General features: G+C 44.0%; 1 protein-coding gene across 1 annotated transcript; it reads right to left on the bottom strand.

The window, feature by feature from the left end:
• Positions 1-5,874: 5,874 nt before the first annotated feature.
• LOC119442020 (lanC-like protein 2) lies at positions 5,875-21,554 on the bottom strand. Its single transcript, XM_037706728.2, has 10 exons — positions 21,347-21,554; positions 20,868-20,947; positions 20,600-20,720; positions 18,974-19,181; positions 14,917-15,064; positions 14,077-14,217; positions 10,800-10,982; positions 8,283-8,459; positions 6,202-6,274; positions 5,875-6,133 (listed from the first exon to the last, which is right to left on the bottom strand). Exons 2-10 carry the CDS (start codon positions 20,943-20,945, stop codon positions 6,054-6,056), a joined length of 1,209 nt encoding a protein of 402 aa, XP_037562656.1. The 5' UTR covers positions 20,946-20,947; positions 21,347-21,554; the 3' UTR covers positions 5,875-6,053.
• Between the last annotated feature and the right edge of the window lie 1,958 nt (positions 21,555-23,512).

Below are 23,512 nucleotides of genomic sequence, written 5' to 3'. Positions count from 1 at the left end.
TTGAAGCATCAAACATGGCTTGCTAGTACTTTCCAGGTCTAATTGTTTAGTTGAGGTTAAAAAATGTCCAAGAGGACCATAATTTCAGCATTGAAAAGGCAGCCATTGTCGTTGTAGCTGCCATAATTAAGACCCAGGGGAGCCAAGATTTCCATTTCATTTCATTTCCTCCAACCGTGCCCTCAAAAATTATGTTTTCTGGAAAGTTGGCGTCATTTAATAGCGCAGCAGTCGCACCAAAATGATGAAATGACTGCTCCTCGTCTGTGGCGCTCAGTAGACTATAAAGAAAATCCCTGCACAAGTGAGACTTGTCACTGGCGCCGAAAGGGGATGAAAAGGAGAACAGGGAGGAGGGTTGATGTAAGTCGCACCGGTGCGTCCAATACTCATGCTGGAGTGGGAAAGCGTGAGGCGCGCCAACCAATGGCGGTGTAGGAAAAAAGTAGGTCAACAGAAGAGTTGGGTGTGAGAGGAGTTCGCATTAGCGTTGGTTGTATATAGGAAGCTTTGGATTAGTGGTTCCACACATTCCATCCCAGCTACAACTATGGGAAGACCACAAGTAGTGCGTACTCCCGAGGAAGAAACTGCCTAACGCAAGCGTCAGCGAAAGTTGGTTTGTGAACAGGCTCGTCGTCGCAGGGCCGTCCCCAAAGTGCGCGCCCAAGACGCGGAAACATTTCGGCAGTGCCGCGACTGCTTGCGAAGTTTGACTTGCATGGTGTAACACTTGGTGTAACTAACACAGCTTCGCTGTTTGACCATCTTCACGGCATTGAAGGGGCGGTGATTTTTAAAGCTGGTCTTGAAACGTGAAACTTCTTTTACAAGTCAAACCTTAGACTAAGCCTATATGGGAATAATGGTTAGTACATGGATTTACCTAAACTTCGTTCTTATGAAGGCAGTATTTCAGCGCTTAGTAAGGATGAGGACAAAATGTATGAACACACTTCCTTGTCCTCGTGCTGGAATACTGCCTTCATGATGAACCAACAATGCCATCTTGCCACTCTATTCGTCCTTATGGCTTCAATCGGCTTAGTAACATTGTAAATTGTTCATTTGCAATAAAATATTGCATTATAAGTGGAACAATTCAAAATTATGTATGTGTGCAAATTCTTATTGCCTTCTGTGCTTAGAAATGCACAATTTTCAAACTTCAACCAATAAAGGTGGATCAAGCGTAGCGAATTAAGCCGCAAGAACAAAAAATGTCGCAGTTTCACTCGAAAGGCGAAGCATTGTGATAGCAAATTAGTAGAGAGCTATACGGAGTAGGGATAGTAGTTTTATCAGCTGTGTAAACTTGGACATGTAGCAGCACCAGCAATGCGCGGAACTATTGTCGACACCGTCGGAATTTTGCCCACGTTTGCTGCGAACGCACGCGGCGTTGATGACTGTTGCCGGTGCATCTGGCGGCGGCTCGGAGGTTTTCGACGAGATCAGAACGGGACACTCATCGAGCAGCGTCTGAAGTCTTTACCACCTTCTCACCTCGCAATGTTTATATATAAATATGCATTTGATGCAGCAGCTAAACATGGCCTCCCCTCCCTCCCCCCACGGCCTTTCGCACAATGTAAGAAGTCGCGTTTGCTCTCCGCCGTGCGTTCGCTTCACGTGAAAACGAGCGTCCCTTGCGCGCTTTCACTCGCACATGCAGCATACGGCACGCAGTGACGATTTCATCGCCGTTGGAGTTCATACGGAACCTCTCGGCAACGGCGACGCCGATGGCAGAAATCTGCTTGGAGTGTCCATATAATTGCTATCGCAATAATATACAAATTTATGTCATCATCATCATCATCAGCCTATATTTTATGTCCACTGCAGGATGAAGGCCTCTCCCTGCGATCTCCAATTACCCCTGTCTTGCGCTAGCGTATTCCAACTTGTGCCTGCAAATTTCCTAACTTCATCATCCCATCTGGTTTTCTGCCGACCTCGACTGCGCTTCCCTTCTTTTGGTATCCATTCTGTAAGCCTAATGGTCCACCAGTTATCCATCCTACGCATTACATGGCCTGCCCAGCTCCATTTCTTCCGCTTAATGTCAACTAGAATATCGGCTATCCCCGTTTGTTCTCTGATCCACACCGCTCTCTTCCTGTCTCTTAAGGTTAGTCCTAAGATTTTTCGTTCCATCGCTCTTTGTGCGGTCCTTAACTTGTTCTCGAGCTTCTTTGTTAACCTCCAAGTTTCTGCCCCATATGTTAGCACTGGTAGAATGCAATGATTGTACACTTTTCTTTTCAACGACAGTGGTAAGCTCCCAGTCAGGATTTGGTAATGCCTGCCGTATGCACTCCAACCCAATTTTATTCTTCTGTAAATTTCTTTCTCGTGATCAGGGTCCCCTGTGAGTAATTGACCTAGATAAACGTACTCCTTTACAGACTCTAGAGGCTGACTGGCGATCCTGAATTCTTGCTCCCTTGCCAGGCTATTGAACATTATCTTTGTCTTCTGCCAGTGGCGCACCGACGGGGGGGGGGGGATTCGGGGGTTGTAACCCCCCCCCCCTGAGGCCGAGAAACCCCCCCCCCCATTTTTTTGTTTAACCCTTCATTCCTTGCGCCTTTGAGTACTGCAACTAAGATGTAAGACTCGCAATCGTCTGCACACTCGCAAACTTGCGCAAAAATCGAATTTTTTGACAATTTCCCGTGAAGAAATTGAAATTAGTGCTGTTTAGATGGTATTGGCAAACTGTCAACCCCCCCCTGGCAGAGATCCTGGGTGCGCTACTGTCTTCTGCATATTCATCTTCAACCCCACTCTTACACTTTCTCAGTTAAGGCCCTCAATCATTTGTTGTAATTCGTCTCCATTGTTGCTGAATAGGACAATGTCATATGCAAACCAGAGGTTGCCGAGATATTCGCCGTTGATCCTCACTCCTAAGCCTTCCCAGTCTAAGAGCTTGAATACTTCTTCTAAGCATGCAGTGAATAGCATTGGAGAGATTGTGTCTCCTTGCCTGACCCCTTTCTTGATAGGTAACTTTCTACTTTTCTTGTGGAGAACCAAGGTAGCTGTGGAATCCTTGTAGATGTTTGCTAAGATATTCACGTATGCCTCCTGTACTCCTTGGTTACGCAATGCATCTATGACTGCTGGTATCTCTACTGAATCGAATGCCTTTTCATAATCTATGAAAGCCATGTAGAGAGGTTGATTGTACTCCGCAGATTTCTCGATTACCTGATTTATGACATGGATATGATCCATCGTAGAATATCCCTTCCTGAAGCCAGCCTGTTCTCTTGGTTGACTGAAGTCAAGTGTTGCCCTGATTCTATTGGAAATTATCTTGGTGAATATTTTATAGAACACAGAAAGCAAGCTAATGGGTCTATAATTCTTCAGTTCTTTAACGTCTCGCTTCTTATGGATTAGTATAATGTTGGCGTTCTTCCAGCTCTCTGGTACACATGAAGTTGTGAGGCATTGCGTATAAAGGGCCGCAAGCTTTTCAAGCATGATATCTCCTCCATCTTTGATTAAATCGACTGTTATTCCATCTTCTCCAGCAGCTTTTCCCCTGGTCATGTCTTTCAAGGCCCTTCTAACTTCAGCGCTAGTTATAGAAGGAGCCTCTGTATCCGGTTCGTCACTATTTTGAATGAAAGTAGCTTGGCTGTTTTGGGCACTGTACAGGTCAGTATAGAATTTTTCCGCTGCTTTTACTATGTCATCGAAATTGCTGATAATATTACCATGCTTATCTTTCAGTGCATACATCTTGCCTTGTCCTATGCCAAGCTTTCTTCTTACTGATTTAATGCTGCGTCCATATTTTACGGCTTCCTCAATCTTTCCCACGTTATAATTTCGAATATCCCTTACTTTTTTCTTGTTGATTAGTTTTGACAGTTCAGCGAATTCTATCTGATCTCTTGAGTTGGACATTTTCATCTTCTGTCGTTTCTTTATTAGGTCCTTTGTTTCTTGGGAGAGCTTACCTACTGGTTGCCTTGGTGCCCTACCTCCCACTTCAATTGCTGCTTCTGAGATCAACCTAGTTACGGTTTCATTCATTACCTCTATGTTATCCTCATCTTCCTGTTCTAAAGCTGCATATTTGTTTGCAAGCACCAGCCTGAATTGGTCTGATTTTACCCTTACTGCCTCTAGGTTGGCCTGTTTCCTCTCGACTAATTTCACTCTCTCTCTCTTCAAATTGAGAGAAATCCTAGACCTCACTAACCTATGGTCACTGCACTTAACCTTACCTAACACTTCTACATCCTGCACTATGCTTGGATCGGCAGAGAGTATGAAATCTATTTCATTCCTTGTTTCTCCATTAGGGCTTTTCCAGGTCCACTTCCTGTTGCTGCGCTTCCGGAAGAAGGTATTCATTATTCGGAGCCTATTCCTTTCCGCGAATTCTACTAACATCTCTCCCCTTGCATTCCTAGAATCGATGCCGTAGTTGCCAATTGCTTGCTCACCAACCTGCTTTTTCCCCACTTTTGCATTGAAGTCGCCCATGACTACAGTATTTGCACCTTTCTCATTGCTAGTTCAACAACTTCATAAAACTGTTCTATTTCTTCATCATCGTGACTAGAGGTTGGGGCATAGGCTTGTACTACCTTCATTTTGTACCTCCTATTCAGCTTTATTACGACGACTGCTACCCTCTCATTAATGCTGTAGAATTCATCAATGTTGCCCGCTATGTTGTTATGCACTAGAAATCCTACCCCGGATTCTTTCTTATCTGGAAGACCTCTGTAGCAGAGGACGTGGCCGTTAGTCAGCACTGTGTAAGCCTCACGAGTTCTTCTAACCTCACTAAGGCCAATAATATCCCAGGAAATGCCTGATAATTCTTCAAATAGTTCTGCTAAGCTAGCCTCACTCGAGAGGGTGCGCGTGTTGAACGTTGCCAGGTTCAGTTTCCATTGGCGGCCTGTCTTGACCCAGAGATTCTTAGCACCCTCTGCCACGTAGCAGGTCTGACCGCCGCCTTGGTCAGGTGCTCCGCAGCCACTGGGAACTGAGGGCCATGAGTTAATTGTCGGAGTCATGAGGGAGGTAGTGGCCGAATACTGCACCAGGGAGGCCAATTCCTGTTCTGGTGAGGGAGTGACTTTGATGAAGCTTAGTGGGCCTTCCTAGTTTGGTTGCACCTGAACTAGTATAGCCCCACTAGCTCTCGGCGATATATTTTTTTTTCTTGCCGGTGTCAGGCACCACTCCATGCCTGAAAATGTGGTGGACTGGAGTAGGATTCGAACTTACGACCTTCATATTTGAAGCCGGGTATTCTACCTCTGCTCCACGCCACCACCTCTGCTCCACGCGAGCAGTCCACGCGAGCAGTGCACAAATTTATGTACTAACCATCATTCCCATGCGATCGCAGTGCCAGAGTTCCCTCTTGTAATTTTAACAGAAAACTCTGACACGGAGCAAAGTTTGCAGGAATTGTGTAGCAAAAAGGCTAGGTATGATGACATTCGTTAAAAAGAAAGAGTGCTGTGCACGTTTCTTTTGACTCTGCTCACACACTACAGCTGCAGCAATTGCAGGAATGTAGCGAGAATTACGAAGTCCCAACAGCTCCAGCTTCTGTATACCTAAACTGGTTTGTAGAAACAAGTTGCGTTCAATTTATTTAGGCCGGCTTGATATTTGCCAATTTATTTTTCTAGGGTTTAAAGGGTTTGGACGATCATTAAATGTAAACGAAATAATAATGACAGGTTGGAAATGTCCTGTTAGTACTCCTTGAACTGAGTTCTGCAGGTGGCACAGAAAGAGAATTGAGGGGTGTGCTGTTAACTAACTGTCGTCCAAGTCTACAGCTGCATTGTACTCGGACACATGGTACACAATACCACTCAGTTTCAGTGATTTGACGAGAACCAATGCAGTCGGCATGACACGACCATTTGGTCATGTGTTCATGCATCTCGGGAATCTTTATTCTCCTATGCTCCACACTAAGCGGTAATGAGAACACAAGACCATTAAGCTTAGATGAGCTGTCGCAGCAGAACGCACACCATGACACAGCTGGTATTTCAGCCAAGCTGGAAAGCAGGGAACGCCGACTTCTCAGGCTCCAGCATGTCGGCCATGAAATAGATGGTGCCTGCCATGCCTGTTATTTGGGGAAAAAAATAAAGAGCATGTAGCTTGTAATCTGGTGCACGACACAAAACGCCTCACCTTCAAAGAGGGAGAATGGTCTGTCTGCGACGCGGCACTGGTGCTGCCCATAGTCGAAGCACCATTCACAGAACTGCATTGCACAGGCATTTTTTCTATATTTTTGCACAATTTAACTACAAAACAGTTGACAAGGTCAAAATATCGAGTGACTGTAGTATGCAATAAAGGGCTTGTGAGTTTGAAAGACACTATATGAAATGATTTACAGAATTTCTGATTAGCCAAATGCTGTGCAAAATAAGATGGACAGACAAAAATGGCTCTTCTGGCTAAATCGCTAGCTCATTTGTGCAAGAATTTTGCACAAGATGTGGCACTTCATGGTGTATTTCATTTAAAAGGGTGCAGCTGAAGCACTTTTTATCGAAGTTGAGAAATGCATTTGATGTTAAAATAACTATTTCGGAAATACTTAGCAGAACCGGAGTTATTGGTAATCAAAGATCACCTTTGGCCCCCTTCACGGTACTCCCGGTCCTTCTTCAATGCCTTGCACTGCAAAGGCTACGTCCGAGCGGGGTGGTGCCCACAACACTCACCTACTTCCAATTTTGGCGCCTATGATGTGCCAAACTCGGGCTATCCCTCAGCTTACAGTTGAGTTTATTGTGAATCATTCCTATGCTGTGCTACTGTGTACTAGATAGCTACGCGCAGCTATTCTCGCACCGAGTGATATGAATAGCACATTTCCTTTTACACTTATCTCTATGGCAATCACACAATTTCTGAGGGTCATACAAACTTAATCTTCATGTTCGCTCATGCAAGTACGTCGGAAGTGCACACATTGGCAAATCGGTGGATGCCGCACTCCGGACTCGCGTTGAAAGGATTCCCAGTGTAAGGAGCTTTGACGATGATGGCGACACACCTCGAGGGTGCACAACTCTGGAAGCAGACGACCTGTTCATCAGATGTTGGTGCTCGGGCCTTGAGTCACATCACCCACGGATGCCAATCGGAACATGCAGTTGTCAGCGAGCCGCAGCGAGCGGGCTTATCGTGGCACCCTGCGGCGGCCGCGGTATCTATGCTACCCTGAAGACGCAGCTACATGCAACTGCAGTAGCTAACTCTGTGCACAACATTGCTGGAGTGCGCGCTAGCGCCCATGTGCTCCAGTCTGGCCATGCTATGTGGTGCAGACCTGCTTTGTCCTGCACCAGCTTGACCGACGGATAGAAGCGACATATATTTTGTGCATTTTGCGCAATAGCTCAATACAAAGCGAAGTCTGCTAAGGCATCTAGCCAGAAGTGAGTGCGCAATGGCAAGCATATCTGTGGTCTGACCATAAGTTTCGCGTGGTTCGAGGCTAGTTGAGTATTCAAAACTAATCTCAACGCTACAACACCCATAAACAGTGTGGCCCAAAGTTTCATTCCTACAGCAGGAGGGCGTGGCCGAGCGTTAGTGGACAATAGTAGAGTTGTTGTACTTCCAGAAGTATGTAATTATTATCAAAATTCGAAATGCAGATTTTCACTCACTTCAGCCTGTTTAATAAACTGCGTCAATAAATATACACAGTAACGGTAGGAAGAAGCACACTGATCTAAATGCCCTTCTTGATTGATAACAGCTATTGACCAATTAGCGGCTGCGGATGGGAATCTGCTATATGACGAAATATGGCTGCACCGAAAAGAGTGAGGAGAAGGCTTCTGTTGAAAAGAGAGCATACGGCGTGCGGAGACGATGTCACCCTTGGACATTATAAGAAACATTGCGGCGACCACGACTGCAGAAATGCGCCTGGAGTGTCCACATCATTGCTATCGCAATTATGTAGGAATGGCACCCATACGCTGGTGCGTGACCCCCGTTCACGGAGTGAAATGTCACTAATTTTTTTAAATCGCTTACCGAACGAACAGGTGTGACTTATACACTGGTGCAACTTATATACGTTTTCTTTCGGAAAAACTGCCGTTTTGAAGGGGCGGCGACTTATACAAAGGTGCGACTTATAGCCCGGAAAATATGGTACGTGTAAGCCGGAATAGGTGTAAAAGAGCTCTGCTCTGGTCACATTAGTGGGCGCACCACAGAGACCACCTGCCGTGTGGTCTCACCTTGGCTGCCCGGTGCAGGTACTTGCAGTCCCGAGTGACCTGGTACATGCGCAGGAAGGCATACCCATTGCCTGCTGTGCCATGGCAAATGCCATAGCCCTTCTTGAGAATGCCACGGTGCCAGATGACATCAGCACATTTCTTGGCCAGTTCCAGATAGCGGGTCTCCTTGAACGCCTGCACAAACACGCAAACCCAAAGAAATCCCTGAGATTAACATGCAAGAAAAACATAACTGTTAATCTGGAGCGATTACTAGGTACCACAGTTGATATGCACTCAGAAAAAAATTACAGATAAAGTAGTGCTCACAGGAAAAAGACATTTAAATACAGATGGTATGGCATTTGCAAACAGAAAGCAACATGCAGGACAGAGGTACTATAATATATTGTGCCATGCATGATGGCACAACTAAGAAGCACAAGAAAGAAAAAGAAAGATGGCTTCTGGAAAGTGCCAGCACAATAAATGAACGAAATTGAGTTCAGTAGGATTCTCATTGGATAAAGGCAGCATTGTAAATAAATTAGTATGTAGTGAACTTTCCACTAAGAAATAAAGCCGTACGTAAAGACATTGTGAAATAGCAACGACAATTTCTAAAAAGCGCATAGATGTCGATACCACATTTCTCACTTATAACCAACCCGTGCACATAACTAGCACTGACAATTCAGGCCTATAAATATTACTCCCCCCCCCCAAAAAAAAGGAACAGCTTTTAAACATCTGCAAGTAACTACACCCGACAATTAAACTGAGTTTCTCTACTGCTCACTGTTTATTCAAGAGAGTGCAAATTGACATTTTGCGTTCAAGTGCAGGCTTAATGGCATATGCATAGCACATTACCGTAAAGCTGTACTTGAGGACAAAATTAGCAGTAACCAGTACACATACTTCACACTTTGAGTTGGTGAAGTTCTTGTAGGGTATATACACGTGGAAATATGGTATACAGCCATGACCCTTTCCATGAAGTAGTAAACCTCTAGAAATTTGTAAAAGAACTGGCATGCATATTTGCGTGCCAGATCTTCTGTTTTGAAGCTGTTAATAAACTACTTTTTTCTGTTAACTGAGCGGTTCTATTAACATACTAAACACTTCAACAGGTAGTGGAAGGCTGGCAAGCCTGGGGAGCAGAGCAGAGGCAAGATTCTTGACCGATCTCTTTCGACAATGTGTTAATGTGTATAATGACGTATCATCCAGCTTCAGCACAGCAATAGGAATTTTATGGCATCATGACGACACTGCTGTCAATTCTGACAATACTCTTGACAGCTACATGATGGGACCATAATGCTGCCTAAAAGAGCACCTGCTCACATACTTCTTTTGGCACATCCATTTCATAGACAAGTGGAACAGGCTAATAATGATATTCCCAAAAAAAGGCCAACTGAGAATCCAACTTCTAACTTGCACACATACATCAGGAAGACTGGCCCCCATATTTTTCAACACTCCTTCATTTGAGGTACAACCTCAACACCTACGAATGGAGAGCAACACCTCCCTTCAGTTAAGAAGACGCTTAATTTACATTAGGACTAACTTCGATTTCCTTATTCAAATATGTAAAATGCAGACATGCTCCCATTACACAGCCACTGAACTAACTTACTGCATTTGAAAGAGAAAACGAACTGCTACTAACTGCGAAGAGACATAGAACCTTAATTAGCACCTTGGAAAAACTACTTAGGAATGATTAATTTCGTAAAAAATTGAAGCATGAAGTTAATGCATTAATCACAGATATCGCAATTATGTAAGCTGCATCCGTAAGAGCGTCAGAAGCGGACAAATGTGATGCATCGGCTCACAGCTACATGAAATTGATATATTGTCAATGGGAGGCTTTATAAAAGTTCCATTCACGAACAGCTGTTATAATTATATCAGTTTTGTCTGCTATAGACGTGCCAACGGACATCATTTATAGAGTTGTATTTTTTTTCTCTCTCTCTCTTTCTTTTTTGTTAAGTTTGTTAAGTTTTTGTTAAGTTCTAAACTTGGCTCTCAAGATTTTTAAAATTGTGCTACATTCAGTATTTTTAAGAAAAGAAATGTCATTATGGCCTAGATAAAGATAAATATGCCCCCGACAATTGGTAGCTTTAGCTTTTTTCTTTGAAATGCAACAAATCTCAAATTCTATGCAGTGGACGCTGGCTAAGACGATTTTTTCACTGCCATGTATATATTTTTTCACTCCCATATAAGCTGCAAAGATGAAGCTTGCTCGAGAACTGCACGTCAATAATGCTTCTCTGCAATTTCTGAAGTACAACATCGCTAACTATCACTTTCAGCATCTACTGGAAAGCGTTGGAACAGACGGGTGGTCCTAAAGCAATTCCTCATCACAAGAGTCGCTGCGGAGTGTCACTGAAGCTCATTAACTGCATCAAGTGAGGTGCTGTGTTGCTCTGCGCTCCCAAAAGTTGAAGCTGCGCCACCTGTGTAGGAATGTCAAACAGAATACAGCGGTGAGACCATACACACCAAGTGTGCCAGCAGTAGCATGTGGATAGTGCCAGGAGCCCCATGGCACCAGTGAACCAGTTTGTCGGTGCTGCTTCCAATCGAGGAGGGGTAGTTGCCAGACGGGTACTGAAGTGCAGACAGCCAGTCAATGCTTGGTTGCACGAGCCTCGTCAGCTCAGCTTCAGTAAGCACGGACTGCACCTGGAGGCCATAAAATGCCCTGTAGACTATCAGCATGCCACCACTTGCCTCTAGTAATGGTTAACTCCTGTAATGGTGTACTGTTTGAAGTAACTGCTCTATGAGAGAGAACATATGTTTGTCTGACTGATAATGTTCAAAATTGCACATTTCATCAGCACATTACATAAAATCGAATTGAATGCCTGCTAGCCTGTGTGGCTGAAATTTGGAAGGAAGTCATGCAATGAGTGACTGAACAAAATATTATAGGCGTAACACTAAGAAACAGGAGAATGGCAGTATAGATTCAAGAGCTAATGCGAGTAGCTCACATTCTAATCGAGACAGATTAATAGATAGCAGTTAAGCAGGTCGCATATTGCATGGAATGATGGTTTATCAGAGTAAACAAGTAGCAACCAAGGGAAAGGAAAAAGGTTAGCACAGGATCAGATGGCTCACAAGAATGGCAAGTTTCCCAGCAGTGAACAGAGTCTGCTGATGCAAGAGAGTGCTAACTGGATATCAATGGAAGTGGCATTCATCATGCAGTGGACTTAAAGAGATTGAAAATGAGAGTGAATTTGCTTAATTAAATTGGTAAAATGGCAGATGTTTTACCTAATGACCAAACGGCCAAGCCTGCTCTCCAGTGGATAAAAAAATAATACTGCCCAAAATTGATCACTAGGTTGCACACCACCACCACCAGAACTAAACACAGCACAAGATTAGCACAATCAGTCCAAATTCTAGGTTTACCATTCTTGAGGATATTTTTCAGCGCAGTGCAGAGTGACCTGAAACACTTTTTGAACATAGTAAAAAAACGTTGCCCGTCTGTTAACGAGGCTCCTGTGAACATGTGAGCCACATATTATAGCACTGCATGCAGCAGGGAATTTACAATCTCGCGTCAAAAGCAGTGAATAGATGCTTGCTCTCGCATCCACAATGTCATCATCAAAAGTTGATCGAAAGCAGTTGGCCGACCAACGCTAATGGCTGATTTAATGATCTCGAGAACATGCTCAGCAATACATAATTGCTCATTCTGAGTTAAATAAATGAAAAATATATGACCTCAAAAAGACAGAAAATTGTTTTATTTTTGCACTGTGCGTAGCTCCGTCTGCTGTGCATGGTCTCCAAGATGGCAGCAGCATGCTGCATAGCGTAGTCTACTCCAGCTGCCACGGGGAGCCGCGACCCTTTCGTCGCAGTGACACTCAATTTTTGGCCACGGCTTTGGCAACTCTTGGCTTCTTCGCTGTGTAGCTTCTAGTGCACTAGCAGAGACGAAATGAGATAGAACGCCGAGTATCGGTGCAATAATTCGAAAAAAAATTTTTGCCATGAGATTCGTGGGATGACATACTTTAATAGTGAGGCCATTCTATGATTAGTCAGAAAAGTGTTTCAGGGCCCCTTTAAGATAGCAGACTGGATGCTCAATGCTTTAGTGAGCCATCACATTTCACATTACATTGCTAAAAGTGATTAACTAAGGATATAGGCCCTGGTAACAGCCGACCGAGCCCCACTTTGCTGGCCGACTATTCAGTAGAGAACTGCTTGCCAATTCAAGGGTAGGTTCTTGAGGAAATGTAAATGCGCTGCATGTTTTGCAAGTTCTCCCTACAGCATAATGAACAAAACTGATAATACCAGAATTCCTATCATCCAGAAGGCCAGTTAGGTGAACAGACTCGTGGATATGGTGCGTCACAAATCTTAGGAGAATTCGATGCTGCGATCATTCAAATGCAATAGAAATCATAGTAAGTACAGGCTTTGGACTTATCATTATTTTACTTGCGTACTGTACTGCAGATTCAATTCTTATCGAGTTTCTGGCTATAAGGCGCAGGTCACTTTACACCTTCCTGTAGCTTCGTAGCTTTGCACTATTGCCACCAACCTACAAAACACTGTGCAGACTGGACAGCTTTAATTTTATTATTTTTTCACACAATAATCTTATAACAGTGTTGTGGCACTTTTATAGGTAGTGGTCATGGTAGTGTAAGCAAGAGTGATGTTGTAAGCAAACGAAAAGAGTTTTCAATCAAAAACTCACAAAATTGCAACTTTGCTGTACTTTGCGTGGTGTGTGACATTTCTAGCTACACAATTTGTAGCGGGTGCGTAATAGAGTGTTTGTTGTCATATTATTTATGCAGCCAGGAGTACGTATTCCAGTTGCATTAGTTATATTGCGTGCTATGCCATAGAACCAAGCTGAGCCAGTTCTTGTTATTACCATCAATTCTTCGTTAATCAAAGTGCCACTGCAGAGACAAAGCTGGGCACCAGTGCTACATTTAGTATTTTCAAAGATATATATGCTAGTGACAGCTCCGTCCACACTACTTTTCAACAGCAATAGCTGCTTGTTCATTAACCTTTTGATGGCATTCCAATTAAAATTCTAATGGATAGTGTAAATTTACACAATGCATCTTTCAAAGTTGCTGCAATAACATTACAATTGCCATGACAGACAGCAAAGCATTTATGCGAAATGACTTGACAACAACCTGGAACAATGAATGAAAATGCAGTAGCAGTCAGAATGTAATGTCACATGTGTCTGGTAGATGGTAAAACCATAAAAAGAGGTGACACACACATCATTTTTACTGCTCACCCAGCAGCCTTGACAAGGTGTAATGTTATATGTGTCCCTAATTCTGGCACCTCGTTTTGATTAGTGCTGAGTAAAATGACAAGCCATTAAAACACCAATGCTTGCTTTTGCAGTTTTGATATTCTGCTCAGAACTTTGAGTTCTGGCAGAGTGGTACCACTAAGTCTTTCATAAAGGGACAGAGAAAAACCTGCAGGAGTGTCAAATATGACACTTCAACAAACACTTAAACCACTCTTATAGACACAAAAGCTCACCAACAGACCAGGCTGAGATGCTGGCACAAATGAGACCACACAAAGTTTCACTTTTTCCCATTAACAAACCTTGTTTTCCTGTTACCTAGTCATTAGGATGTACACTCTGATTATGCATTTGAAATGCAGAACACATGAAGCTGAGCAAAACCTTATCTTAAAACACCTTCAAACGTTGTTACTGCGGAGAAGCTGAAAGGCCTACCTGCAGCAGCATGTAGAAGATGCCTGCGAGACCATGGGCAGCACCAAGGTAGAAGGAGCCATGCCACTGGTACATGAGTGGGCTGCGGCTCTTTTCTTCAGCTGACAGCTGTTGTCCTGATGACAGGACAGCTTGCACCACCTGTTTTCACCGCAATAAATCACAATATGCTCCTAGCTCTGTATGTAATGGACATATGTGAGCCATGGAAAACTGAAAGAAGCATGCATTATAGAGCCAAAAGTCTTCATAACGAAGTGCACAGAACCTAGAATATCCTTTGTCGTGCAGGCAAAACTGTTACTGTTATGCAAGAATATATGTATACAATGTTGTAGAAAGCTCGACAGGCTGGACAAGTGGGTAGGGACAAACACTGAAGCCTTTTAAACAGCCTCTTAATGACAGAACGAGACATCTATTATGCTAATCCAAGCCAAACAAGTAACCAGCAGCACAATTTGTGCAGATGAAAACACATACATTAACTTCAATCTAGTAGAAAAACCAGACATATTGAAATGTTTGACTTCATGCATATCATTAAAAGTAACAGGAGGCTGGCTTGTGGGCTGCGATCAAACAACATTCAGCTAAACCTCACAGTAAGAAAAAGTGGTCATAAGCTGAAATGCCTGGTACTAAGTACTGATATATACTTTGCTGTGATGCAATTCCAAACAAGCTGTTCAGACCTACACTATACAAGACAAATCACAGCTAATGTTTATGATCACTGTTTATACGGTGCGTAGGATTATGTGGTAAACATGAAAACATAACATAAACAAATGTATAGGACCCAGTTAGCCTATAGATGGTTTTAAAGCAGTGCCTCACATTTCTGATAAGGCCATCATCAACAGCAGTCGGTGACACGTGCTTGCGGATGTACAGCAGTGCGTAGAGGTAGCCAACTCGTCCATACAGCAACTCATCAGGTATGTCAGCGGTGGAGGGCACCACATATTTGTTTAGGCTCAGAAGCCTGCGTTCAAGTAACAACAGAAGTTGTAAACAAACAGGGCTTAGTAGCATAACAGGCGTAACCAGGAAATTATCTTTCACCAACAGTGATGGCCAGGTTATGATGTACTGCAACAGTGGTGTTAAGGAACTCAAAGTACCAGGGCATGGCCTGTGACCCTTTAAGCTAAACTACGCGAGTCGATGCACAAGCGAGAGTTAATCTACAGGTTTATCATGCAGTAAATTCATGCTGTAAATGTTGTGTCATTTGCGCTGTATCATGCTGTAGGTTTACTGTTCAGTAAATAATGTCAGAGATACTACCAGCATCTGAAGTGGGCCTGAAATGCAAGAAGCTAATGTTGTGGAACCTCAAGTTAATGTACTAGTACCTGTACTTGCAGTCAAAATAACTACTAAACATTTCAATAAATAAAAAAAATTCAATAAATCAATTTTCCTGAGCTTTTGTGGTGCAAGTGATTGCACATGTTTCTTTAACACTTATTTTTGCTACCACACTGCGAATGAGCACCCCTACATAAAATGCGATAACAGTTACACGCAATAGAAACATTCACATTAAGCATAACTGCGAGTCGGCCTAGTTGGAACAGATTCATTTTTAAAACTTCGCGCAGATCTGTGGGTATTTAAGCAGGTGGTTCTTCGAAAATAAAACCAGTTGTTAGAAAGCGCTCGTCCTTGTGACCCTTTTTTTCGTCCCTGTTTCTTTGCGCACAAAAAGTTTCAAAAATTCACATTAAGTCAGTGCACCCACAAGATGATGAGAAGTGCAAGCAGAGCAGCATCACCACCACACCAACGGGGTGCTGCCAGCGTTTATGACTCAGTAAGATCTTGTTAATCACAAAGGCAGCCATGAAATTACTATAGTAAAGGACCATATCAGAGTAAACATCTAAAGTCTGAAAAACGCAACTATGGTAGATCACAGCCTACTTGGCAACAATACAGAAGTGCAAAAGTGCACACCCTGACGTAATTATAGGGCTTATCTATGCTCTAAGCCACTAGTCTGCCACTTATGGCCCACCGAGCCCTTTATACATCCTGCATAGCTCTTCTTAGCAGTAAGATATAACCTCACTTTCATAGATAGTGTAACCAACCAGTGGCAGCGTGTGCCCCATGTGCTATCGACTGAAAAAGTTTACGGACCACGGGATCTCAGAAAACACTAAATATCCAAGCAGCCGTTAAACGTAGCCAACAAAACCATACATCACAATGTTGTTCGCATATACCAGTAGAGGCTGGAAATTGGAATACCAGGCTGCGTTTTGAGGCTGCGGAGATATTCAGCTTTTTGTCAGACCCCTTGGTCCGTAAACTTTTTTGGTCGATAGTACATCTTCTTGAGCTACATGTTTTCGTTGGTTCCACCATGGTTATACTATGTATTATCGGTGTCAAATGAAATGCAAACAGCGGAGCGCGTGGCCGAAGGTACAGTTTGAGCCGTCTAGAAGTCATCATTAGAGGTAGTAACACGTCTTCGTAAGAAACAACTGTTCATTTCCTAGCTGTCCGAACATGGTGTTTGCCGTTTGGCACTGTGCAACAGAATGTTCAGGCACACGCCACTTGCGCCGCCGAGTGCCCCACTGCCCAACTGGGTAGTGCGTCTTCTTGGACAGCTTAACAACATCACTCGCAGGACGGTGTTGTTTGGTTCTTCTTAAACTCTCCAGCGCGTGTGTGCACGCACGCACACACGCACGCACGTACCCACCCACCCACACACACACACACACACACACACACACACACACACACACACACCACACACACATATATATATATATATATATATATATATATATATATATATATATATATATATATATCATATAGATTCACTCATCCGGTTTGCCTGCAGGGTGCAAGGACGCTCACCCTATACTGTGACATTTTCACTTCTGTTAATCTTTGATTTTTGTTTTCTCGCTTTCAAATAAAAGAGAACCAACACAAAAACAGGTCTTTAGAGTTACGTATCTATGTATTTTTTATTAAAGGAACACACCTCCTAATACTTACTTAGTGATGTTGCGCCTCAGATATGCGTAATATTTACTTTGTGATTGATAACGTTCACAAGTATGAACAGCCGTACCGTATCTATGTATTTTCTATTAAAGGAACACACCTCCTAATGCTTACTTAGTGATGTTGCGCCTCAGATATGCGTAATATTTACTTTGTGATCGATAACGTTCACAAGTATGAACAGCCGTACCAGTTTAAGTAGTGTGGGCGGTAAGCAAGTGGTCCAACTTTGGCCGGGTGGCTGAATCGGGTGACAGACAGACAAACAGACAGACAGACAGACAGACAGACAGACCAAATTTTCAGCGTTTAAGTTCCCCAAGAAAGACTATCGTCTTTAAAACAAAAATATTGCAGTATAAGGGCAGCATCATCGCACAGTGTGGTCAAACCGGATGAGTGAATCTATCTCTAAGATCACTGTTAGACGATACAAACTGTATCTACAGTTATGCTTCGGCCACACGCTCCACTGTTCCATGTTTCATTTGACGCTGACAGTACCAACTCACCCAGTGACTCTTATGAGCTCTCATTATTGCTGTGTTGTCTAACTTCAGCTGACAGCCGCATTTCTTGAACACATCACAGGGCAGCTTGCCTGAGGTTGTGTAGCATGTTTAAAGCCTGGATTTTCAAGCCAGCTTGAGATCCCTGCTCTACGCATTCATTTCCAACACACCATAGCACAGCACAGCAGTTCTTGGCATACCTTCAGTTCAGCTACAGCCATTACCTGCTGTTTCCACGAAAAGCTATGGGAGGAAACTCTCCATCGTTCTTGATCTTTTTCCCTGACTTATAACCGTTTTCGTTTTTCATATGCCAAATGGCCGAGTGCACACCGTAATGTCCCAGGATAGCCAACCAAAATGAAAAGCAAATTGAGTTAAAATAGGGGATGGTCTCACTATAAGTCAGCACCAAAAAGTCACTACCGACGGATGTCACATTCAACACAGAAATATAATATAGCCTTAAAAAGTTACTCATTAGTTCCCAAGTTGGTAAATTTAGACAACAAAATTCAGCTTCTTTTAATGATTGAGTAGGCTAGCGGTCGTTAGGCAACGCCCATTGGGAGATCTGGCATAATGTTCATGGTGCTTGCATATTCTGAGCATTGTCAAAACCTGTTTTGCAATTCAAAAGGCCTGCAAACTATATCAGCTGCTCCTTGTTTGTTTTTACTGAGGCCATCCGGCCTACTATTGTCGTCACAGGGGTCTGAAATTTAGAGTTATGGGCTGCCCTTAGTGTTCCTGGAAAAATGAACATTAAAAATAAAAGTATGTTCTCTCTACGAGGTCAGCCATCCTTCTTGATTAACAGCACACATATACTGTGGTACTATTATACATATACCGTACTACTATTATACATATACCGTGGTACTATTATACTGAGCTATACTCGCGGACAACTTTCTGTGGCAATGAAGGGTAGCTACAAGGCGCAGCTACTGCACATGTGTTACGGCGCCAAGTTGTCTGGCAGCGCTTTTGGTTTCTCAGAACAGATGCTGAATCGACGCAGCTTCCATGTGCGACGGTTACGCGTTTGCCTTGACGCGGAAGGAAAAAGCCACAAAATAAGTCAACTTTAACACTCAATGGTGTATTTTGTCTTATTTAGCTGTTGTAAATAGGGCATTTATGTTTTCCTTCCCAGCTTAAACTAATACAGATGAAAGTGCAAGACTTTTTCGGAAGCGCCCTCGCTTGTGGGCGCTTTGCCTTTGTAGCTTCCTCTTCATTGCCACAAAGTTGTCCGCAAGTATAGGCGTGATTATCTGGCTGTGAAAAGAAGTCATAATCTATAAAGAACTGCACTGCCGAAAAGCATCTATGAGTACCTTCTGATCAGGTTGTGAGAGTCCTGGGACCTTCCAAGGCGATTGTAGAGGTCAGCTCCAACGGCCAGAGGCCCCGGGTCACCACAGAGGAAAGAGAAGCGACGCTCCTTAAGGTTCGAAAGCTGCCTTTCTACCAGTGGCAGTGCCCGGTTCAAATATGATGTGTCTTGCAGAACATCATATAGGCGCATATACATCAGAGCCACACCTGCACACGTGCAGCACAGACCTTTTCAGCTAGCCATTCTTTGTCAACATACTGCTCTCTGTATGCAGTAATCACGACAAGTCGGTGTGCAGGCTAAGCTGCTGTACAGATATGGAGACGTGCGTGATGCATCTTGTTCCTTCTAGGCTCAAATGTCAAATAACCCAGAAAGAGCTCAGGGGAAGTGAGAGTGTACACTACCAGGCAGCAAGGACATCGCACTAATGTAAACCATGCCCTCAAATCAGCGTCTCCGTGACTCGATGCACCATACTGCTGGGGGAAAGGGGGGAGACCTTCACCACCCAAGTGTAGCACACGTAGCACTGCGGAGCATCACAATAGTTACCAGGAGAAAACTCCCGCCACACTTTGCATGTGTCTCTCACTAGCAATCGAAGTACTACACAAGGCAGTGAGCAAGTACTCCAAATTAAATAAAGCAAGCACATTCTGCCACCTACGTGACAGCAACGTTTCTGAGAACAAACTTTCATTATTTTATCTGTTCCTATGCTACGCCAATGCATTAACCTATTTCTCCATTGGCAGGTACATAAGATCTAGGTACATAATCACAGCACACGAGTGCATTGTCAACAGTTGTGACATCCGTTACTCTTCTCCAAACTGGACTGCTTATCTCAGTGGACAATGCCCCCTAGAAAATAACTTTAATGGCAATGGAAGCCAGGTCTTTGTACATTTGCAATGCCTTTATAAGGTCCCTGTATAATTCAAGATAGTGTCATTCCCCCTTTCCTGCTTGTTTCCTTCTCCAGCACCCACTGCACTTGTCATCAATATCATTGGTTCCACGAAGTCTGTCAAATTTGGTCCTTTTTATCGGCCAGCGGATTCACCAAATCCGCTGGCCGATTAGAGCAGCAACGAATTAGAGCAGCAAGATGAAAGAATGGCCTTCACAATACTGCTACGGTCGACCAGTACCTCTGAGGACAAGGAGGGCAGCTGTGCCTTAAAAAATGACTATTTGGAGCTTGCGCGGGCTGCTGCCTTTTGAACTGTGCGACATATTTGTTTGTACGGACCTCATGCAAGGACTTAATGCCTTTCTGGCGTGTACTAGCTGGCTCCTACAGAATACAAGAAATATTTTGGTTGCTAATTTTGTTTTGTTCATCACATATGTGACATCAAAATAAAACAGCGGTGGAAAGCAATTATTCATTTAAGTCATGCTAAGTAAGAAGGAAAACACAAAGCAAACTCAGAGCCCCCCCCCCCCCCCCCCCTTTTTTTTTTTGCCAACATTCCAACGCGCTCACAAAACATCAAACAAGAAGGGGGTGACAGGTCTTCCGGTACTTCCCATCTGAATGCGCCGCGAAGCACCACTCGACCAGAACAGCCATGTACAGAAAAGAGGCAGATTCGGAATAACCACGTGCGCGTACCTGTAGTGCCTGTGTAGACTGAAGAATCTGACCAATCGGTGCGTTTCGCGAGGTTGCGCTCCAGTTCTCGAAGAAGATCAGAAAGATTCCTCCGAATGTCCTTCTGAAATTCTTGCGTCCACTGCAATGAGTAGTAAATGATAAGGTCGCCCTACAGTTAAAACAGGACATGTGCGCGATCCAAAGTAACAAAATTATTCGCTGAAGTGACTGACGGCATCCTCCATGGGCGCCCGCACATCAGAGAAAAGCGAAACTGTATGCTCACCCTGCCATCAGGAAGCACCACATCTGACTTGCCGGCGTGATAGTCACTGAATTCGTTTTCAAATGCCCGATCACTCATGCCTGCGAAGCCAAAGATGCGCCGCAAGATATTTACACAAATGCTGCAGTCAAATACCATACTTTTCCCGCGTTCTAATCAAGCCAGCTACGAAAACGGCCTGCATGTATTGGAGGATGCAACAACAACAACCACAGCACGAGATGCTACAGCCAACGCCTGAGGAGGCATTGCTACAGCTACGTGTCCTGACGAACAGCGAAGGATAAAGTTGTTTTTATCATTATTATTTTACATATTTTGCCGCAAAATGGGCCGCAGAGCCAGGGACGCCGAACGCGCACTACAAGGCAAAACATGACGCTTCTCCGCGGGATCAAGCTGCTGAATGTTTATGTGTATAAACGCAGTTTATCAATCAAATATGACACTGCGCTAATATTTGCATAGTTGAGGCTTACCGCCGATATCTGTTGCAGTCGTCCCAGCAAAGCAATTAATTGACAGGACGTTTTTTAAGGCGCGAACACCATCACACCGTTAACCGCACCGCCGCCCGAAAAACACACTGGCATTCGACGTCAAAACTAGCTTCATTTTCATTGTCGCTATTTTGATGGGACAACTTTTGTTGGCTTTACAAACTGATGCTAACGCTACATCTTTTGCACTATCGCAACACGCATGCATTGCGTTCCTCCATACATGCATACGCCTGAATTATTGGACAGCGCGAACGGGCGCTCTTGTTGCTGTTGTCGCTCTTGTTCTTGTTACTCATCCACTGCGCGCGTTATTTAAATGCGGACTAACCCCCCCCCCCCCCCCCCTCCCTGTAGCTTCATTTTCCATACATGCATACGCCTGAATTATTGCACAGCGCGAACGGGCGTTCTTGTTCCTCATCCACTGCGCCCCCCCCCCCCCCTTCCCGTTTAGAGGTGGTTTAAGAAATGATGTAGCGAGGCACGTATGTCAGGAAAATCACCAGCTACAGTGACCAGCTACATGTAAGTACACTAGTTATGCCTGCAAGTCCGCAAGCATCAAAGCAAGCTCCGGAAAGCAACCTCCTGTAGAGAATGATGTGGCCACATATATGCTAGATATCCAAAATTTTGAGCTGCAACACATTCTATATTCAGCTAGTCTTTTAAAAATGGTCTTGCTGCCACTATACACAAGCATACACAAAAAAAGGGGGTGAGGGGGGGGGAAAGAGAAAAGAAAAAAAAAATGCTTTTAAACGTAAAAGATTGAAATACCTGAACGTACAAGTTGCACATAGCCATACAAGCAGGGACGTAACAAGGGGGTGCACACCGCAGGCACTGTGCGCTCCCATTTTCCCTTTACTTCATCATTTCTACATTTCAGCTAAAGGATGTCATTTACGTTATGCTTTCCTTGGTTTTGTTTTCTGTTGGCTTCATATGATGATGACTAACAAAAATCGAAACCCTCATACCCCTTCTTGTTCAGTGTCTTTCTGCTATATTTTTAAGATATTTGACTTGGGACAACCTTAAGCTGATAGAGCGAATTTATCCAGCAGTATACTGTTGATTTGGGACTGAAAGGATTAATAAAAAGTGCTGTAGTAATACAGCTATTACCAATGCCCTTTTGAATCATTGCTATCAGCTCTGCGTTGCGGGCCATACGAACAGCTCGTATTCGATATTAGATACCTACTCCATACATGACATGAGAAAGGACACCACGTGACATTTCAGTGGCTTCCTAGTCACTGCGGTGTCATAGGGAACGAAGATGCCGATAATGCCGCTCGGGCAGCTCTTGACGACACACAGGAAGAGGCCATACCACTCTCACGGTCCAACGTTGCCAGCAGACTTCGAGTGCTTGCACAGGAGATCACACTCTCTCTATGGTGCACACCAAGCGGCCAGACCAACCGGAGCAATCATAAATACCACCTGCCCTCTTTGATGCATCTCTGTGTGCCAACTGGACTCCGCCGAAGAGAGGCCACTATGCTTTATCGCTTATGGCTAGGGGTGGCATTCACTAAATCTTATTCATTTCTGATTGGAATGGCAGACAATGCTTTTTGCAATGCCTGTCTTTGTGAGGAGACGCTAGAACACATTCTATGCGACTGTCCTGAATATAATGTTCAGAGACAGTCCCTAGCGTCCGTTCTAGCGCACCTTGACAGCAGACCAATGTCAGGTGAAGTGATTCTCACATGTCGTCGACAGAAGACATCGCAGCTGAAGGCGACGAAGGGGTTACTTAGGTTTTTAAAAGAAACGGGCTTGGACAAGCGGCTGTGACAATGATGTCACGTACCATGCAAGAGTGACGGACTGTGACTGACGATGTGTGTGCTCCCCATCTTTCATTCCCCCTCATCCCGCTCCCATGTGTAGGGTAGCAAACCAGTTGTGCTGAACTGGTTAACCTCCCTGCCTTTCCTTCTCCACTCTTTCCTTCCTTCCCTTTTGAAAATGAAGCAGTATGAGACACCAAGTTGATGAATTTTTGGCGATCAAAACACTCGTGCTAATATGTTGTAAGAAATGCTCAGGCAGAACTGCCAGCCAAGCAACCCTGGCAAACCCCACTCATTGCTTTTGTGATGACAATCTAAGCACCAATAC

Source organism: Dermacentor silvarum, chromosome 2, assembly GCF_013339745.2.
Source record: "Dermacentor silvarum isolate Dsil-2018 chromosome 2, BIME_Dsil_1.4, whole genome shotgun sequence".
In the NCBI taxonomy this organism is placed as follows: domain Eukaryota; kingdom Metazoa; phylum Arthropoda; class Arachnida; order Ixodida; family Ixodidae; genus Dermacentor; species Dermacentor silvarum.
Note: the sequence above shows the minus strand (reverse complement) of the source record. Positions and strands in the feature narration are given on the sequence as shown.

Coding starts and splice junctions, on each gene's coding strand:
- LOC119442020 (XM_037706728.2), bottom strand. CDS start 20,945: ATGAGTGATCGGGCATTTGAAAACGAATTCAGTGACTATCACGCCGGC. Junction 20,721..20,867: donor TGGTGCTTCCTGATGGCAGG/GTGAGCATACAG, acceptor TACTCATTGCAG/TGGACGCAAGAATTTCAGAA. Junction 6,275..8,282: donor ACCTGCACCGGGCAGCCAAG/GTGAGACCACAC, acceptor TGTGCAATGCAG/TTCTGTGAATGGTGCTTCGA.